Source organism: Brassica rapa, chromosome A03 (genome assembly GCF_000309985.2).
Source record: "Brassica rapa cultivar Chiifu-401-42 chromosome A03, CAAS_Brap_v3.01, whole genome shotgun sequence".
Lineage (NCBI taxonomy): Eukaryota > Viridiplantae > Streptophyta > Magnoliopsida > Brassicales > Brassicaceae > Brassica > Brassica rapa.
In genome coordinates this window covers 2,312,590-2,326,315 of record NC_024797.2, presented here as the reverse complement: position 1 = coordinate 2,326,315, position 13,726 = coordinate 2,312,590, and the positions used below count along the sequence as shown (strand labels likewise).

The 13,726-nt window shown below is 38.8% G+C and overlaps 2 protein-coding genes across 2 annotated transcripts; one reads left to right on the top strand and one right to left on the bottom strand.

The window, feature by feature from the left end:
- Positions 1 to 172: 172 nt before the first annotated feature.
- On the bottom strand, positions 173 to 7,248 carry LOC103855975 (DDT domain-containing protein PTM). The gene is made up of 9 exons (XM_033286562.1): positions 5,839 to 7,248; positions 5,111 to 5,725; positions 3,528 to 4,542; positions 3,110 to 3,380; positions 2,863 to 2,987; positions 2,067 to 2,530; positions 1,814 to 1,842; positions 814 to 1,455; positions 173 to 702 (listed from the first exon to the last, which is right to left on the bottom strand). Exons 1-9 carry the CDS (start codon positions 6,966 to 6,968, stop codon positions 563 to 565), a joined length of 4,431 nt encoding a protein of 1,476 aa, XP_033142453.1. The 5' UTR covers positions 6,969 to 7,248; the 3' UTR covers positions 173 to 562.
- Positions 7,249 to 8,053: 805 nt separating this feature from the next.
- LOC103855974 (exocyst complex component SEC10b) lies at positions 8,054 to 13,664 on the top strand. Its single transcript, XM_009133031.3, has 25 exons — positions 8,054 to 8,267; positions 8,499 to 8,579; positions 8,661 to 8,912; positions 8,990 to 9,064; positions 9,138 to 9,239; positions 9,315 to 9,365; positions 9,448 to 9,553; positions 9,643 to 9,747; positions 9,850 to 9,941; positions 10,032 to 10,200; positions 10,288 to 10,364; positions 10,452 to 10,550; positions 10,650 to 10,740; positions 10,822 to 10,907; positions 11,004 to 11,174; positions 11,281 to 11,334; positions 11,403 to 11,528; positions 11,619 to 11,711; positions 11,837 to 11,983; positions 12,082 to 12,179; positions 12,375 to 12,459; positions 12,681 to 12,739; positions 12,930 to 13,028; positions 13,117 to 13,200; positions 13,307 to 13,664. Exons 2-25 carry the CDS (start codon positions 8,499 to 8,501, stop codon positions 13,383 to 13,385), a joined length of 2,481 nt encoding a protein of 826 aa, XP_009131279.1. The 5' UTR covers positions 8,054 to 8,267; the 3' UTR covers positions 13,386 to 13,664.
- The last annotated feature ends 62 nt before the right edge of the window (positions 13,665 to 13,726 follow it).

The window sequence follows — 13,726 nt, the reverse complement described above, 5'->3', positions numbered from 1 at the left end:
CATCTTCTCTGCCGCCTATATATAGAGTTTAAGAAAATCAAATTAAAGAGTTGAGATAACTTCCACAGTTAGCTAATGATCTCAAGCACATGACCAACATGGTCTTCAGGGCATATAAGTTAAGAGAAGAACCAACATGCAGACAAATGATAACGCTAATGGGAGCAGAACTAAACTGCCTTTGTGATGAAGACAGAAGGGTACAAATTACATTTGGTAAAGCTAACAAACACCACTACCAATGGATTTTGGTAGAAAATGGATTCAACATATTCTTTACATACAGTCACATGTTTACTAACTCCCTCCAGTCTGAAAAGAAAAACGAAATTAATGTTAAAATTAACTCTGGTTCTTGAATCCCCTTTTTTTTGTTCAATCTAATTCTAAGTCGACCACTTCACTTTAGTACCTACTCATCCAAGTTACAGTCCCAACAAGCCAAACATAACTTCATACTACCACCAAACATTTTGCTCCTCTGTTTTGATTCTCTACTCTGATTCTTCTAACTTGATCCCCAGCTTAATAATACTCTACCAGCCTCTAACAAATTCACAGCTTAGGATGGGACAGGGGATGTAGTAGATCTCTCATGTGGACAGGTGGGAGAAGGCTTTTCACGACAGAGATGACACCGGAATCCAATCACCATACTTGAGTTCTTCTCGTTAATCCCACACGCATCTCCATGGTACCATTCTAACAAACATTACAGACAAAAAGAGAAAAAATAAGGCTGAGAGAAAAGGAAACCAACTCCTGCAATTTTAATCATGGTGAACCAAAAGAAGGTTAGAAAAATGGATTTACTTTCACAGAGTTCGCAAGCGATGAATGTTGATCCGGATTCAGAGTCCATCGAGCCACATAAACGACACTGACGTTGAACTTGATCAGAATCCGAGTTCTTCAAAGGTTTAGAACATCCATCTCTCGAGAACTTACTGACGCGTTCATCATCGGGCTTTCTTGATAAGCGAAGTCCATCCAACCAATAGCTGAAGCTCCTTTCTGTTCTCTTATTTCTTACGGGGATCTCTTGTTTTACTTTCTTAGGCCTGCCTCTGCCTCTTTTGGTTTCCAGTTTCCGTTTCTTACTCCCTCCAGGAACTGGACTTTCATCCTGCAGCCGAATAACATGCTTCGGTCTCCTGCCCGAACGTCGCAATGGTTTGTTTGCAACAACCTTTTTACGATTCTTTGACCTAACAGATATTTTCTCTGCCAGTGACGTTTTTTTAGTCTTCTTTAGCCGAACTGATTTGCGAGCAGGTACGATGACCTTTTTACGTTTTTGTGTCTGAACTCCAATTTTTTTACGGAAACTCCCTGGGGGCCGTCCTCTTCTACGTACGATGGGTTGTTCTTTTGCTAGCACTTCACTTCTGCATGCGAGACAGATGTAGTTGCCTTCTTTATCCGCTTTCCTGATATGCTTTTTGTGAAATAATCCTGAAAATTATATCATAGGTAATGTCAATAACAAGCTCTCACTAAATAAATATTTTCTGAAACATCATGTTAGGAGCCAACTCTTGATTAAGATTGAGTCTAACTACTAACAATTCTATAGTCTTAAGGAGATCACATTGGTTAGTCAACTGGTTAAAGCAGCTGTACCGCAGGTCAATACATCCAAAATTGTTAGGATTGAGTCTAACTACTAACAATTCTATGTTTCTTGTGTCTACCCCTTTCAATTCAAGATAGTTTTGTGGAGTTTGTTTGTGAAGGGCTAGGTTCTTATTACCATAGCTTTTGCAACGAAAAAAAAACTCTTTAACACGAAAAAACAGCAAAAGAGACTCACCTTTGCAGATGTGGCAGCACGCAGCATCACTGTCAATGAAGGAAAACAAACACCATTAAAAGGCAGTTAAGAAAGAACTCAACAAACAAACCAAAAAAAAACTAAAATATATGTTTTGTAGATCAAATGCCATGCTATCAGGTTCTACGCAGAGTCCAAGCGACAATACTTTTCAATCTTAGTCAAGATAAGATTGGTACGCTAATCAAGACACGGACCTTTGAAGGCAAAAAGGGTTGTGATAAGTACATACCTCAAAAGCACATCTTTTTTACATTGCTCACACAAAGAGGCCTCAGGTCTTTCTGCTCTTTCAAATAGGTATGAGAATCCTTTTCTCTCTGAGGACATTTTCCGTACTCTGTCTATCTCAGAGTGTCTGAAGGAGCCTCCTGGCTTACTAGCTTTACGTACAGCTTTTTTCTCTTCAAATCCTTTCAGAAGATGTAAAGGCACATATGATTCATTCAGCCAGAATTTTTTTCTTTCACTCGAGGATTCTTCAATCATGCGACCATTCTTCAACACAACATCCGGAATATTTCTCCTCTTACCGAAGTCAAGGAGATATTTCACAGTTTCTTCCTCTACGCACTTCCTACGGACAATTGCTTTTTTGAACAGCCTGGCAGATTTTTTGGACTCTTTGTCCGATGCAGGAAGAAGATGACTGTTTTCGATATCATCCCAGTTTATGTAAGAATGGAGTGTCCTCACCTATAAATCACTGAACTGTTAGCTGAAAGTCGTCCAAGGCTCATCCCACAAGTAGAGATAACAAGACAAGTGATAAGTGTATAGAACTGCAAATGTCAGTGAAATAAAATGTGGATGACAAACACTAAAATTAAATCTACTTCACCGCAATATGACAGTTAGAGTAGACAAAAAAAAACTTAAAGATCTCATTTAGTTTGACCATCAACACTCATGCGTAGGGCAAATGGAAACCGAAATTCTTGTCAAAACGTGCATTACCAATTAACCCTTATTGCTTGTCAATGGCAGCGAAACAAGAAATACATTCAGTTTGCCCAAGTTAATATTACCTGAAAACCGAGCTGCTCTGTAGTCGTAGATGAGTCAACAGCAGCTTCCCAGGCAACACGTCGGCTTCTCTTAGCGGGCTCTGAATTCTCAGGATACAGTATTCCTGGAATATTCATACTTCCACCTGCATAGTGCAGAGTGCATGGAAAAATGTAAAATCTAAATGGAAGTGAGAAGAACAAAAGAAAAGTTAAAACACCGTAGAAAAACAAACGTGAAACCAAGAACAAAAGAGAAAATATAAACCTTGTCTAGCAGCCTTCGAGACCAAAGAGCGAGGTAAAACCTTCCAGTTGAATAGTTCTCGTGAAATTCTGCCGCCTCTCCACCAACACATGGCCAGTGCACCATTTTTCTTTGCAGTAGGGTTAACACCCGACTCCAACAATGTCCCCCGCCTTTTAGCAGTCTTTGATGCCAAAGCAATGATATGTCTAGAGGAGCCCATTTCTACGGAAGAATCGACATGGTTTAGCCACTGAAGTGAAAGAACACGATGATGCAAATTTGCCTCTAACTGCAGAGGTAGTTCACAAAAAAACCATTAGTAAACAACAAGTTGGCGCACTCCCGGGATTTAATGAAGAAGATTTGACTTTCGCCAAAAAAATGATTCAACTTAGAAGCATTGCCATTGCAAAATGAAATCTTGAGAAAAACTTACTTCAACTAATAAATGTCTCAAGCTTGATATACTTGATGCGTTCAGAATGTGTTCACGCCAAATTCTCGAGTGCTGTGGATTTAACCATGGACCAACCAAAAGACCTTGCAATCTACTTTCCATGGATAACATTTGGCAAATGATAGCCATAAGATGACTTTTCTTATCAATGGATTGACTGTTAGCAACTTCAGTTTCCGAAGGACTCCGTAGAGCCCCGAGACTCATGTTAAACAAACAATCTGTCTCACTCCCGGCATCCTCAGATTTGCAAGAATGACACCATCCACATTTTTCTTTCCATGCATCTAGGTAGAGGTCTTGGATGTTTCGCCATTGAAATTTAGTGGTCTTCATCAATATAGTCTTCACCTGGGTAGAAGTTATCTCTTCATCAGATCGCATATCATTGGTACGGCTAACTGACTTACGCGCCAGCTCTTCAGAAATTGCTGTAGTCATCTGAGCAAATATGTACTGGTTTCGGTAGCCTGTTTCGCTATGCACATTCTGTTTAATTCCTTTCCTTGTGTTTATTCTAGCCAAATCATGGGACGATGCATGGATATTCAAATTTGGCTCCTTCATGACGACACCCAATCCATTTTGTACAGTTTCAGCAGAGCCTTCGGAACTCAAACTATGGACATCTAGTCCAGTAGCTGAATTTAATACTTTCCGACGAGTCCTATGACAATGATTATGTGGACCTCCATTGCTAGATGTTTCCTCCAGCCTTTTCTTAACTCCAGACGTTGGCTGTTTTTCTGGAGATGAAGCCTTAGACCCATCAATAGAAGAAATCATTCCTTTGGCTGACTTATCCAAGCATACGGACATTTGTGAATTCACACCGCTGATGGTCCTTTTCAGCCCAACAGGGATATTCCAGTGCTTTTTAATTGCATTTATTACGCCAAGATAGAAACTACCGCATGACTTGAGCTGCTCCAATACAAGGATCACATCATTCACATGGTAGTAGTTCACTGAGCCTGGGCTGTCTGTATCGATTCTGCAAATTCATAGTGGACAACATCAGCCAACATATGAATAGACATAGCAGTTCCTACAATCAGCATAGGAAAGAAGTTCCTAGAAGTAGATGATAAGAAACATTCCATATCGTCATACATCGAGGGTAAAAAACATGCAATTCAAAACGAAGGGTAAGAAACTGCATCTAAATAACAAAAAAAAACCAATTCAAATGTCCAAACATGCAACTCAACTTACTGGAATATTTACAGGAACGACAGTTTTATCATGTTATATGCATATTCTAGTTAATCCTACGTGGTTTAGTTAAGGCTACAGCTAGCTAAAATAGGGGTTGTTTTTAAAGCTAAAACCTTCACTTACGAGCTCTGGCATATAATCAACATCTGTCTACAGTGCTCGCAAGACATTATCACAAAGTTGTACCACTGAGGTAAGGTAAGACGGCAAAAATTTAAACTATCATTACAAAGGTATATTTATTTACTAAGCAAAAATATTTAGTGGTGACTCTACTAAATTGATTCCACTGAGATCATGCACTAACCCTTCTTAGAACAACAGGATAAAAAAAAGAAACTTACACCAATAAGTAGCCACAACTGCTGTAGTATCTTCGGCCATGGGGATCAATATCTATAAACTCTGCTCCTCGAATTTGCTTTTCAGGCTTTAATCCTGGTACAAGCCGATCGAATGCACATTCAGGACAGTACCAGTCACCCTCAGGCAAAAGGTCACTGGCAACACCGACACACTTAGAATGATAGGCAGCCGGACAACCATCACAGCAAAGTAAGTTCCCATCAATTTTACAAAGACAACAGTAGTCACTGTTCCGGTCAAACGAGAAATCAATGACCTCATCGTTCAAAGAAAGATCATCCGCCAGCTCCATCATAGTTCGCTTTCTGCGTCTCACTTCTGAATTTGTCTTCCTGTCAGTCTCCATTTCAGACTCAGCTGCAAAAGATCTTTTATCAAGCTCTGATCTCACAATTTCAGCATCAGTCATATCATCACACAAACGGCTAAGTATCTCAATTTTCAGATTCATGGGCTGTCTGAAATACTCATTTCTCAAATAGTTAAATCGAGTTAGATCCACTCCGGGTTTGTCCTCAGACCAAGAAAACAGCAGGTATTCGACCACAAAAAGGGGATAATTAACCACATCCAACGTATCCCAATCAAGACTCCTGCATTTAACACACGATCAGCAGATGAGAACCAAAACCGGAGAAGCTTATGTCCATAATACAGCAATAAAAGTAAAGTATTCATGACTCAAGACAGAAACTATTAACCATACCTCAGGCAAGCAGCCGCAGATCGGTCACCTTCATTAACGAGTTGTTTCAAACGTTTTCTTAATAGTTGCAAGACCGAAACATGGATGCTATCAAGTAATAGACTAGGAGACATGCACCTCAGCGCTTCCACAAAATCCTTCAACTCAAAGGGACTCAGAAACAGCAAAGTGCTGAAGGACCTCAGGCACGAGTAAGCAGTGAAGACATTAAGTACGGGAAGACCATCTAAATTCAAAATATGCGAGGATGGAGGTAACTGTGGCTTTGGCGGAAGCACAGACATATTCTCAGGTTTTTCATCAACGATCCAAGTTTTCTCGTCTGTCAGACTACTAACTGACGGAGAAGGGGATACTTCATCAGCTAAGCAAGCTGAAACAGTGCTGCTGACAGGGAATCGAGCTGACAGTCTACGAGCGCTTCTTCTCAACCGAGGCTGACTCGTGAATTCCGGATTCTCCAAGCCTTTTCTTCTTTTCCTCCTACCACTTGTGTATTCATTCGACATTTCAACAGTCTTAGCATCATGCTCCCGCTCAGCTCCATTAGAATTGGGAGTATTGACATCCTGCAGGGAAACACCGTTCTGCTTCCCTATCTCCTCCAAAAGCTGAACGCTGGACACTTCAGCAACATGAACTTCTTTACATTCTCCAGCCTCCTCGAAACCATTTTCAACCTGCATGTTGGTTTCTTGAACTATGTCACCTCCTCCATCCTTGCTGTTAACCTCCAGGTTCAAATCAAATCCTCCCTCCCTCTCCAAATCACAGCTCGCATCCACATTCAGATCAATAAAGCCCCTCTTTTTACCACCACAATCCTCCTCATAATCGATACTCACATCAACCAAACCTAAACCCTCATTCAAATTCAAATCCAACCCCGTAGTGACATCAAACCCCCTATTCAAATCCATACCTAGGGTTTCCACAGGACCACGATTCAAATCAACATTCCCTCTCAAACCAACGAGAGCACTAACCTCAGCTGATTCCAAAATCTCCGTAGCGCCATTATCGTAAACGATCTCGTAAAATCCAGACGAATCGTCGCGAGATCGAACCGTCCCGGAGCAAAGCCCAACCCCTTCGATCTCTTTCCTAACGACTTTCCCCACCAACTCCATTTCGATGTGGTGGAGAGCTTTGCTTTCGCTTAACGGAAACGGAGAGCGAATCTATGAACCAACGAAGCGAAGCGAACTCATTGGCTAAAGTATGAAAGGGGATGGCGATAAAGAGGAGAACGCTTATAACGTGCAGGAGAGAGAGAGGGACGGATAGAGATTCTCTCTCTTCTTTTCTTTGTTTCTCTCTCTCTTCGGGGAAGAAGGAAAGTAGAAAGAGAGAGATCTCTTTACAGAGTAACGCTTATTAACGAATTCTCTGGTCAAAGTGTGTGTGATATGTTTTTATTTTTGGCCTTATTTACCTTTCATTGATAAATCATTTATAATTAAGCTATGATGATTTAAAAATTGCATGATAAAAAAATTTAATTTCTCTTAATTATTTTTCTATTATATTTTATATAGGACAAATTTCAAAAATATATTTTTATTTCTATCACAAAATAGCATCCCAAATTTGTTTTTATAAAATAGTATTTATTAATTAAATAAAATATCAAATTACCTTACATTTTTAAAATTTTATTCTAGTTCCACTTATAAATACCAAACCTTAAATTTTAATAATTGAACTTTAAATATAATTATATAATATATTTATTTTGTATTCCCTCTGTTTTACAAAGATAGATTTTTTAGTATTTTCACACATATTAAAAACACATTAAACTACCATAATAAATGTATTTTTTCTGTAATTTTCAATTTTCAATAATTTTTAACCAATAATAATTCAATAAAGTCAATTAATTTTCTCGAAATTTATAATTTTTTTATAGAAAACACAAAAAATACTTCTTTGTGAAATAATTTTTTTTTTAAAAAATATATCTTAATGGAACGGGAGGAGTATTTCTTAATGAATATTTAGAAGAATTTTAATTTTATAAACCCAATCATCATTAAACTATAATTCAAATGCTAAAGTGTTATAAATTAAATTGTATTTTAAGTAATTTTTCAAAATTAAACGTTTACAAATGATAAATTTCACAAAAAGTTGAATTTTTACTTAGCAAAAAGAATTGCGTTTGGATTTTGGCGTTTCTGTTTACAGTCAGTAAAAAAGCAAATCTGTAGATGCGCTTAAACAAACAAAATCTAAACCTGAAACAACAACTTTAAACCGGGGGGTTAAAAAAATAACCTGCTACTAATGATAAATTAACAGCTCATTATAATGTCGAAGTTGTGAATAACTCCGCCAAAGCTGACCGTCTCTCTCTCTCTCTCTCCGTCTTTCTCTCCCCCTAAAGCTACCGGTCTCCGCCGGCTAGATCTCGCTCTTCACCGCCGGTAAGTTCCTCCCTATTAAACTTTCCTCTCCCGCATCGTTATCCGCGAGATGGGTCGTCCTAAGTTTCTGACTTTGTAGCATTCTTCTGAGAAAGTTATTTAAATGTTGTGACTTTGATGCTTCAGTCGTTTTTTGTTAGACGTCAATGCTTGAATGTTCGTTCATATGATCTCTCTCTCTCAGACTTATTCTTCAATTTTCATTTTTTTCTTTCTTTCTAATTTCATCAGATGACAGAAGGTACGAGAGGAGCAAGAGGTCCCAGATCATCATCCTCTGCTCCTGTAATACTCGACATTGAAGATTTCAAGGTAAAGGCTTCACCTTTGTGATTGCTTTATGTTTTGAATCATTTAAAGGATTCTGATTTTTATTGGTTACCACTCTCGCAGGGTGACTTTTCATTTGATGCGTTATTTGGGAACCTGGTGAATGATCTTTTACCGTCTTTCCTGGAAGAAGAAGCTGACTCAGGCGATGGACACGGCAACATCGATGGTTTGGCTAATGGGCATTTACGCGGGGGGCAATCTGATGCGTCCAGGTTCTCTCAGGTGTCTTCTGCTCCTTTTTTCCCTGAAGTAGATGGTCTCTTGTCTCTCTTCAAAGATTCTTGCAAGGAGTTGATTGATCTTCGTAAGCAGGTGAGTTTGTGTATTGGTTTCTTTCTCCTTCCATCCTTCTGAAAATTTAAGGATTTTGTTTGACATGTTTTGGAAAGGTTGATGGAAGGCTTAATACACTAAAGAAGGAAGTTTCAACTCAAGATGCCAAGCACCGGAAGACATTGACTGAGGTTTGTTAGAACAAACACTTCTTCTTTTTCATTAGATTTCTTGAATTGGATTAAAAGGATTGTCCTTTTTTAGATAGAGAAAGGTGTGGATGGTTTGTTTGAGAGCTTTGCGAGGCTGGACGGTCGTATTTCAAGTGTTGGACAGACCGCTGCAAAGATAGGAGATCATTTGCAGGTAACATTAGTCCTCCATGTAACGAACTATTTGGTGGTGATTTATCCAAATGTTGACACATGCCTCCTCTCTCAGAGTGCAGATGCTCAGAGGGAAACCGCTAGCCAGACGATAGAGCTTATAAAGGTAAGAAGACCGCTTCTATGTTGGAATCTTGGTTAATTAGTTAGATGGATGCTTAAAGTTAATCCTTGTTCAACAAATGCAGTACCTGATGGAGTTCAACGGCAGTCCAGGGGATCTTATGGAGCTTTCCGCTTTGTTTTCTGATGATAGCCGCGTAGCTGAGGCTGCTTCTATCGCTCAGAAACTACGTATGATTGTGCTAGCTATATTCTGTTTATGAAAGATTACAGTTAAATTGGGCTATAATTTATTTTGATGCTTGCCTTGTTAATATCAGGATCCTTTGCTGAGGAAGACATTGGAAGGCAAGGTGCTGCCGGAAATGCAACCCCTGGCAGAGGACTGGAAGTTGCAGTTGCTAATCTTCAGGATTACTGTAACGGTAAACTATTTTGCTACACTGTTTTTCTTAATAAATATTCACTGAAGATGATTAGTGTATTCTTAAGTTCAACCTTTGTGACATTTGAATACAATCTTGTAGAATTGGAGAACAGGCTTTTATCTCGTTTTGATGCTGCATCACAGCGGAGAGATTTATCCACCATGTCAGAGTGTGCTAAGATTTTGTCACAGGTGAATTACTTTACACTGATTCATGCACCTTTGTAGTTCTATTCTTGTATATGCTTCTTGATATTTAGTTTTCTTCTTCTTGATTTTCAGTTTAACAGGGGTACAAGTGCCATGCAACATTACGTGGCAACACGTCCAATGTTTATTGATGTGGAAGTCATGAATTCAGACATTAGGTTGGTGCTTGGCGACGACGGTTCTCAGCCTAGTCCTAGCAATGTTGCCCGTGGACTTGCTTCGTTATACAAACAAATTACAGGTCTGAAGGATTGCCACTGATCTAGATGCAATACTTGAAACATGCTTACTATGCTGATTCATATCTTTTGTTACTTCTCATGTGTAGACACTGTACGCAAAGAAGCAGCGACCATTACAGCTGTTTTCCCCGCTCCAAATGAAGTTATGGCGATCTTAGTTCAGGTAAATGGGAACCAATATATTGGACACTGTACTGTGACACCGGCATATGAATAAGCTATATACCAACTCATCTTTTACTTTACGCAGAGAGTTCTCGAGCAGCGTGTCACAGGTATTCTTGACAAAATCTTGGTGAAGCCCTCTCTTAGTAGTCCACCACCTGTGCAAGAAGGCGGACTATTACTAGTGTGTAGATACCTCCTTATCTTTCTTTTTTATTTATTTCTTGTCTATCTGCCTAGTATAAATGGGATGAGAACGTTAACTTTTGGTTTTTGTCTTTAGTATCTTAGAATGTTCGCGGTTGCATATGAGAAAACTCAAGAACTAGCTAAAGACCTCCGAGCTGTTGGATGCGGTGACCTGGATGTTGAAGGTCATTTTGGTCCCTCTTGTTATTATGAGTGATAGAATTTTGTTTCGTTGGTGCTAAGAGTCTTTTATTTTGACTGTGCAGATTTGACAGAGTCCTTGTTTTCCTCGCACAAGGATGAATACCCTGAGCATGAGCGGGCCTCCTTAAAACAACTGTATCAAGCAAAGGTTTTATAAGACTTTTTTTTCATTTTCTCATTCAAGTCAGTTTTTTTTATTTTGTTTATTAGTGTGAAGTACTTAGATGTGTGTGTTTCTCAACAGATGGAAGAATTACGTGCTGAGAGTCAAGGCTCGGAATCATCTGGGACAATAGGACGCTCTAAGGGTGCTTCAATATCATCTTCTCAGCAGCAGATAGCAGTCACCGTTGTGACGGAGTTTGTTCGATGGAGTGAAGAAGCAATATCCAGATGCACACTGTTGTCATCTCAGGTTACTCAAGTTAACAATTTATGAGAACATTAGAATATTAACAAACAAATAGTTATAAAATATTGATTTTGGCAAAATTATCTGATATAATATTTTCTTTGTGCAGCCAGCCACACTTGCAGCCAATGTTAAAGCCATATTTACTTGCCTGCTAGATCAGGTATGCTGTTCAATAAGATTCTAGAATCACTCATATACATTATGCTAATACATTATGAGTTCTTGCAGGTGAGCGTATACATAACTGAGGGACTTGAACGGGCAAGGGATGGCCTGTCTGAAGCTGCAGGACTGAGGGAGAGATTTGTTTTGGGCACACTTAGCAGAAGAGTGGCCGCAGCAGCTGCTTCTGCTGTAATTACTCACTCTTTCCCACTATTTAAAGTCTTCATTATTCCAGTTGTTAGGAAGAGCTACTTATAATTCCTTTTGATTATTTCTCAGGCAGAAGCAGCAGCTGCTGCTGGTGAAAGTAGCTTTAAAGCCTTCATGGTTGCTGTGCAACGTTGTGGTAGCAGTGTTGCTATAGTCCAGCAGGTACGTTTTATGGTTATCAGTTTGTTTCAATTATTTAATAGAAGTATTCAATAGTTTAGTCTTTTGCTATTGAAATTCTATATTTTGGCCCCTATTCGAATCATATAAATTTGTTTTTTTTCCAGTATTTTGCGAATTCTATTTCTCGGCTTCTCCTACCAGTGGATGGTGCACATGCTGCTTCATGTGAAGAAATGTCAACTGCTTTGTCCAAAGCAGAGGTTGCTGCTTACAAAGGACTCCAACAGTGCATTGAAACTGTGATATCCGAGGTTAGTTGTTTTTTTTGGGGTGTAATCTACAAGCAGAGATCCTTGAGGATAAATGCTGAACAGGTCAAGAGTCATTCTTAATCATGTCTTTTTATTAGGTTGAAAGGCTGCTTTCAGCTGAGCAGATGGCTACCGATTATAAATCCCCTGATGATGGATTTTCTCCTGACCACCGCCCAACAAATGCATGCATAAGGTTGGTCGATCTCAAACTCTATCTTCCTCTAATGGTGATGGAGTCTTTCAATTTTTCCCGTGTGAAAAGCCAAAAGTGTGCTTGTTCCTAGTATACTTTGTAGTTTAAGAAACCATCTCTCAACACTGTGCTCTTTTTAATATTTTTTTACAATGAACTTGTTACTTTGATCTCTAACTCCACTATTTTGTGTAGAGTCGTGGCTTATCTCTCCCGGGTACTTGAGTCAGCCTTCACTGCTTTAGAAGGTCTTAATAAGCAAGCCTTCCTGACTGAACTGGTATGATTTGTATCACCAAAGATCTCATTAAGCCTTTTTGCTTACCATTTTGTTTATTCGAAAAATACTCTCCTATATACTACTAGCCTTTCATCTGTGGGTGGTAGTCTAGCATTATTACAACTGAGTGATCCGATCCTCTAATGTTTCTGCATCATATGACTGATGCTTTATGTCGAAAAGGGTGAGGATTTGTAGTGAATTTTCTTTGTTATTTTCAGGGAAACAGGCTAGACAAACTACTACTAACTCACTGGCAGAAGTTCACATTCAATCCCAGGTATAACCATACCAAATTTGGTATCTCTGTCCACTTCTTAGTGTTTGATGTAGTCACTCCTCTTGGTATAGATTATTGTCAGATCAAACTCTATTCGCACTAACTAAACAGATCCATTCCATTGCAAAAGGAAAAAAAATTATGGTCTTGTGTGAAATAAACCTTGGGTTCTGTTTTGTGGTATGAATAGTGGAGGACTGCGGCTGAAGCGTGATATAAACGAGTATGGAGATTTTGTAAAGAGATTCAGTGTTCCATCTGTGGAGGAGAAATTTGAGCTTCTGGGCATGTAATAACATTCTTGATCCCTGGTCATGCTATTGATTCTTTTCTTTTATAATTAGTGTAATAACAACTTGCACTACTTGTGAGTGTAGAATGGCGAATGTATTCATCGTTGCTCCAGAAAGTCTGGCGACATTGTTCGAGGGTAGTCCAAGCATTCGCAAAGACGCGCAAAGGTAAGAGAAAGAAACAGTAGGACAACTTGAAAAATTGTAAATGAGAGAGCAGAGAAAGCAATGTTTGTTGATCTCTTATTATAAATGAAATGTTATGTGATGACAGGTTTATACAACTGCGGGAAGACTATAAGAGTGCAAAGCTGGCAACAAGACTCAGCTCGTTGTGGCCAAGCTTGAGCTGATGATATCAAATGTTTAAAGACACTACTTGAACCAGTCCTCTACTGCCAGAGATATTTTATGTATATTACTTGAATAAATCATATGCCCTCAACTCCCTTTGCTCTCTTCCTATCTATGAGTCAATCAAACACTTTGAACCAATCACTCCTTTGTTTTTTTTTTTTAAACTAATTCACTCCTTTGTTAGTTGATTCTATAGCCAGTTAACAAATTTGGAAATTTTTGTCACACTTTGATACAGTTTAATCCTTGTTAATGCATGATTAGTTTGCAAATTACTCTTTCAACTATCTGCAACAATGCTCTTGTTTTGTAGCAACTTTTAATCTTTTATGACTAT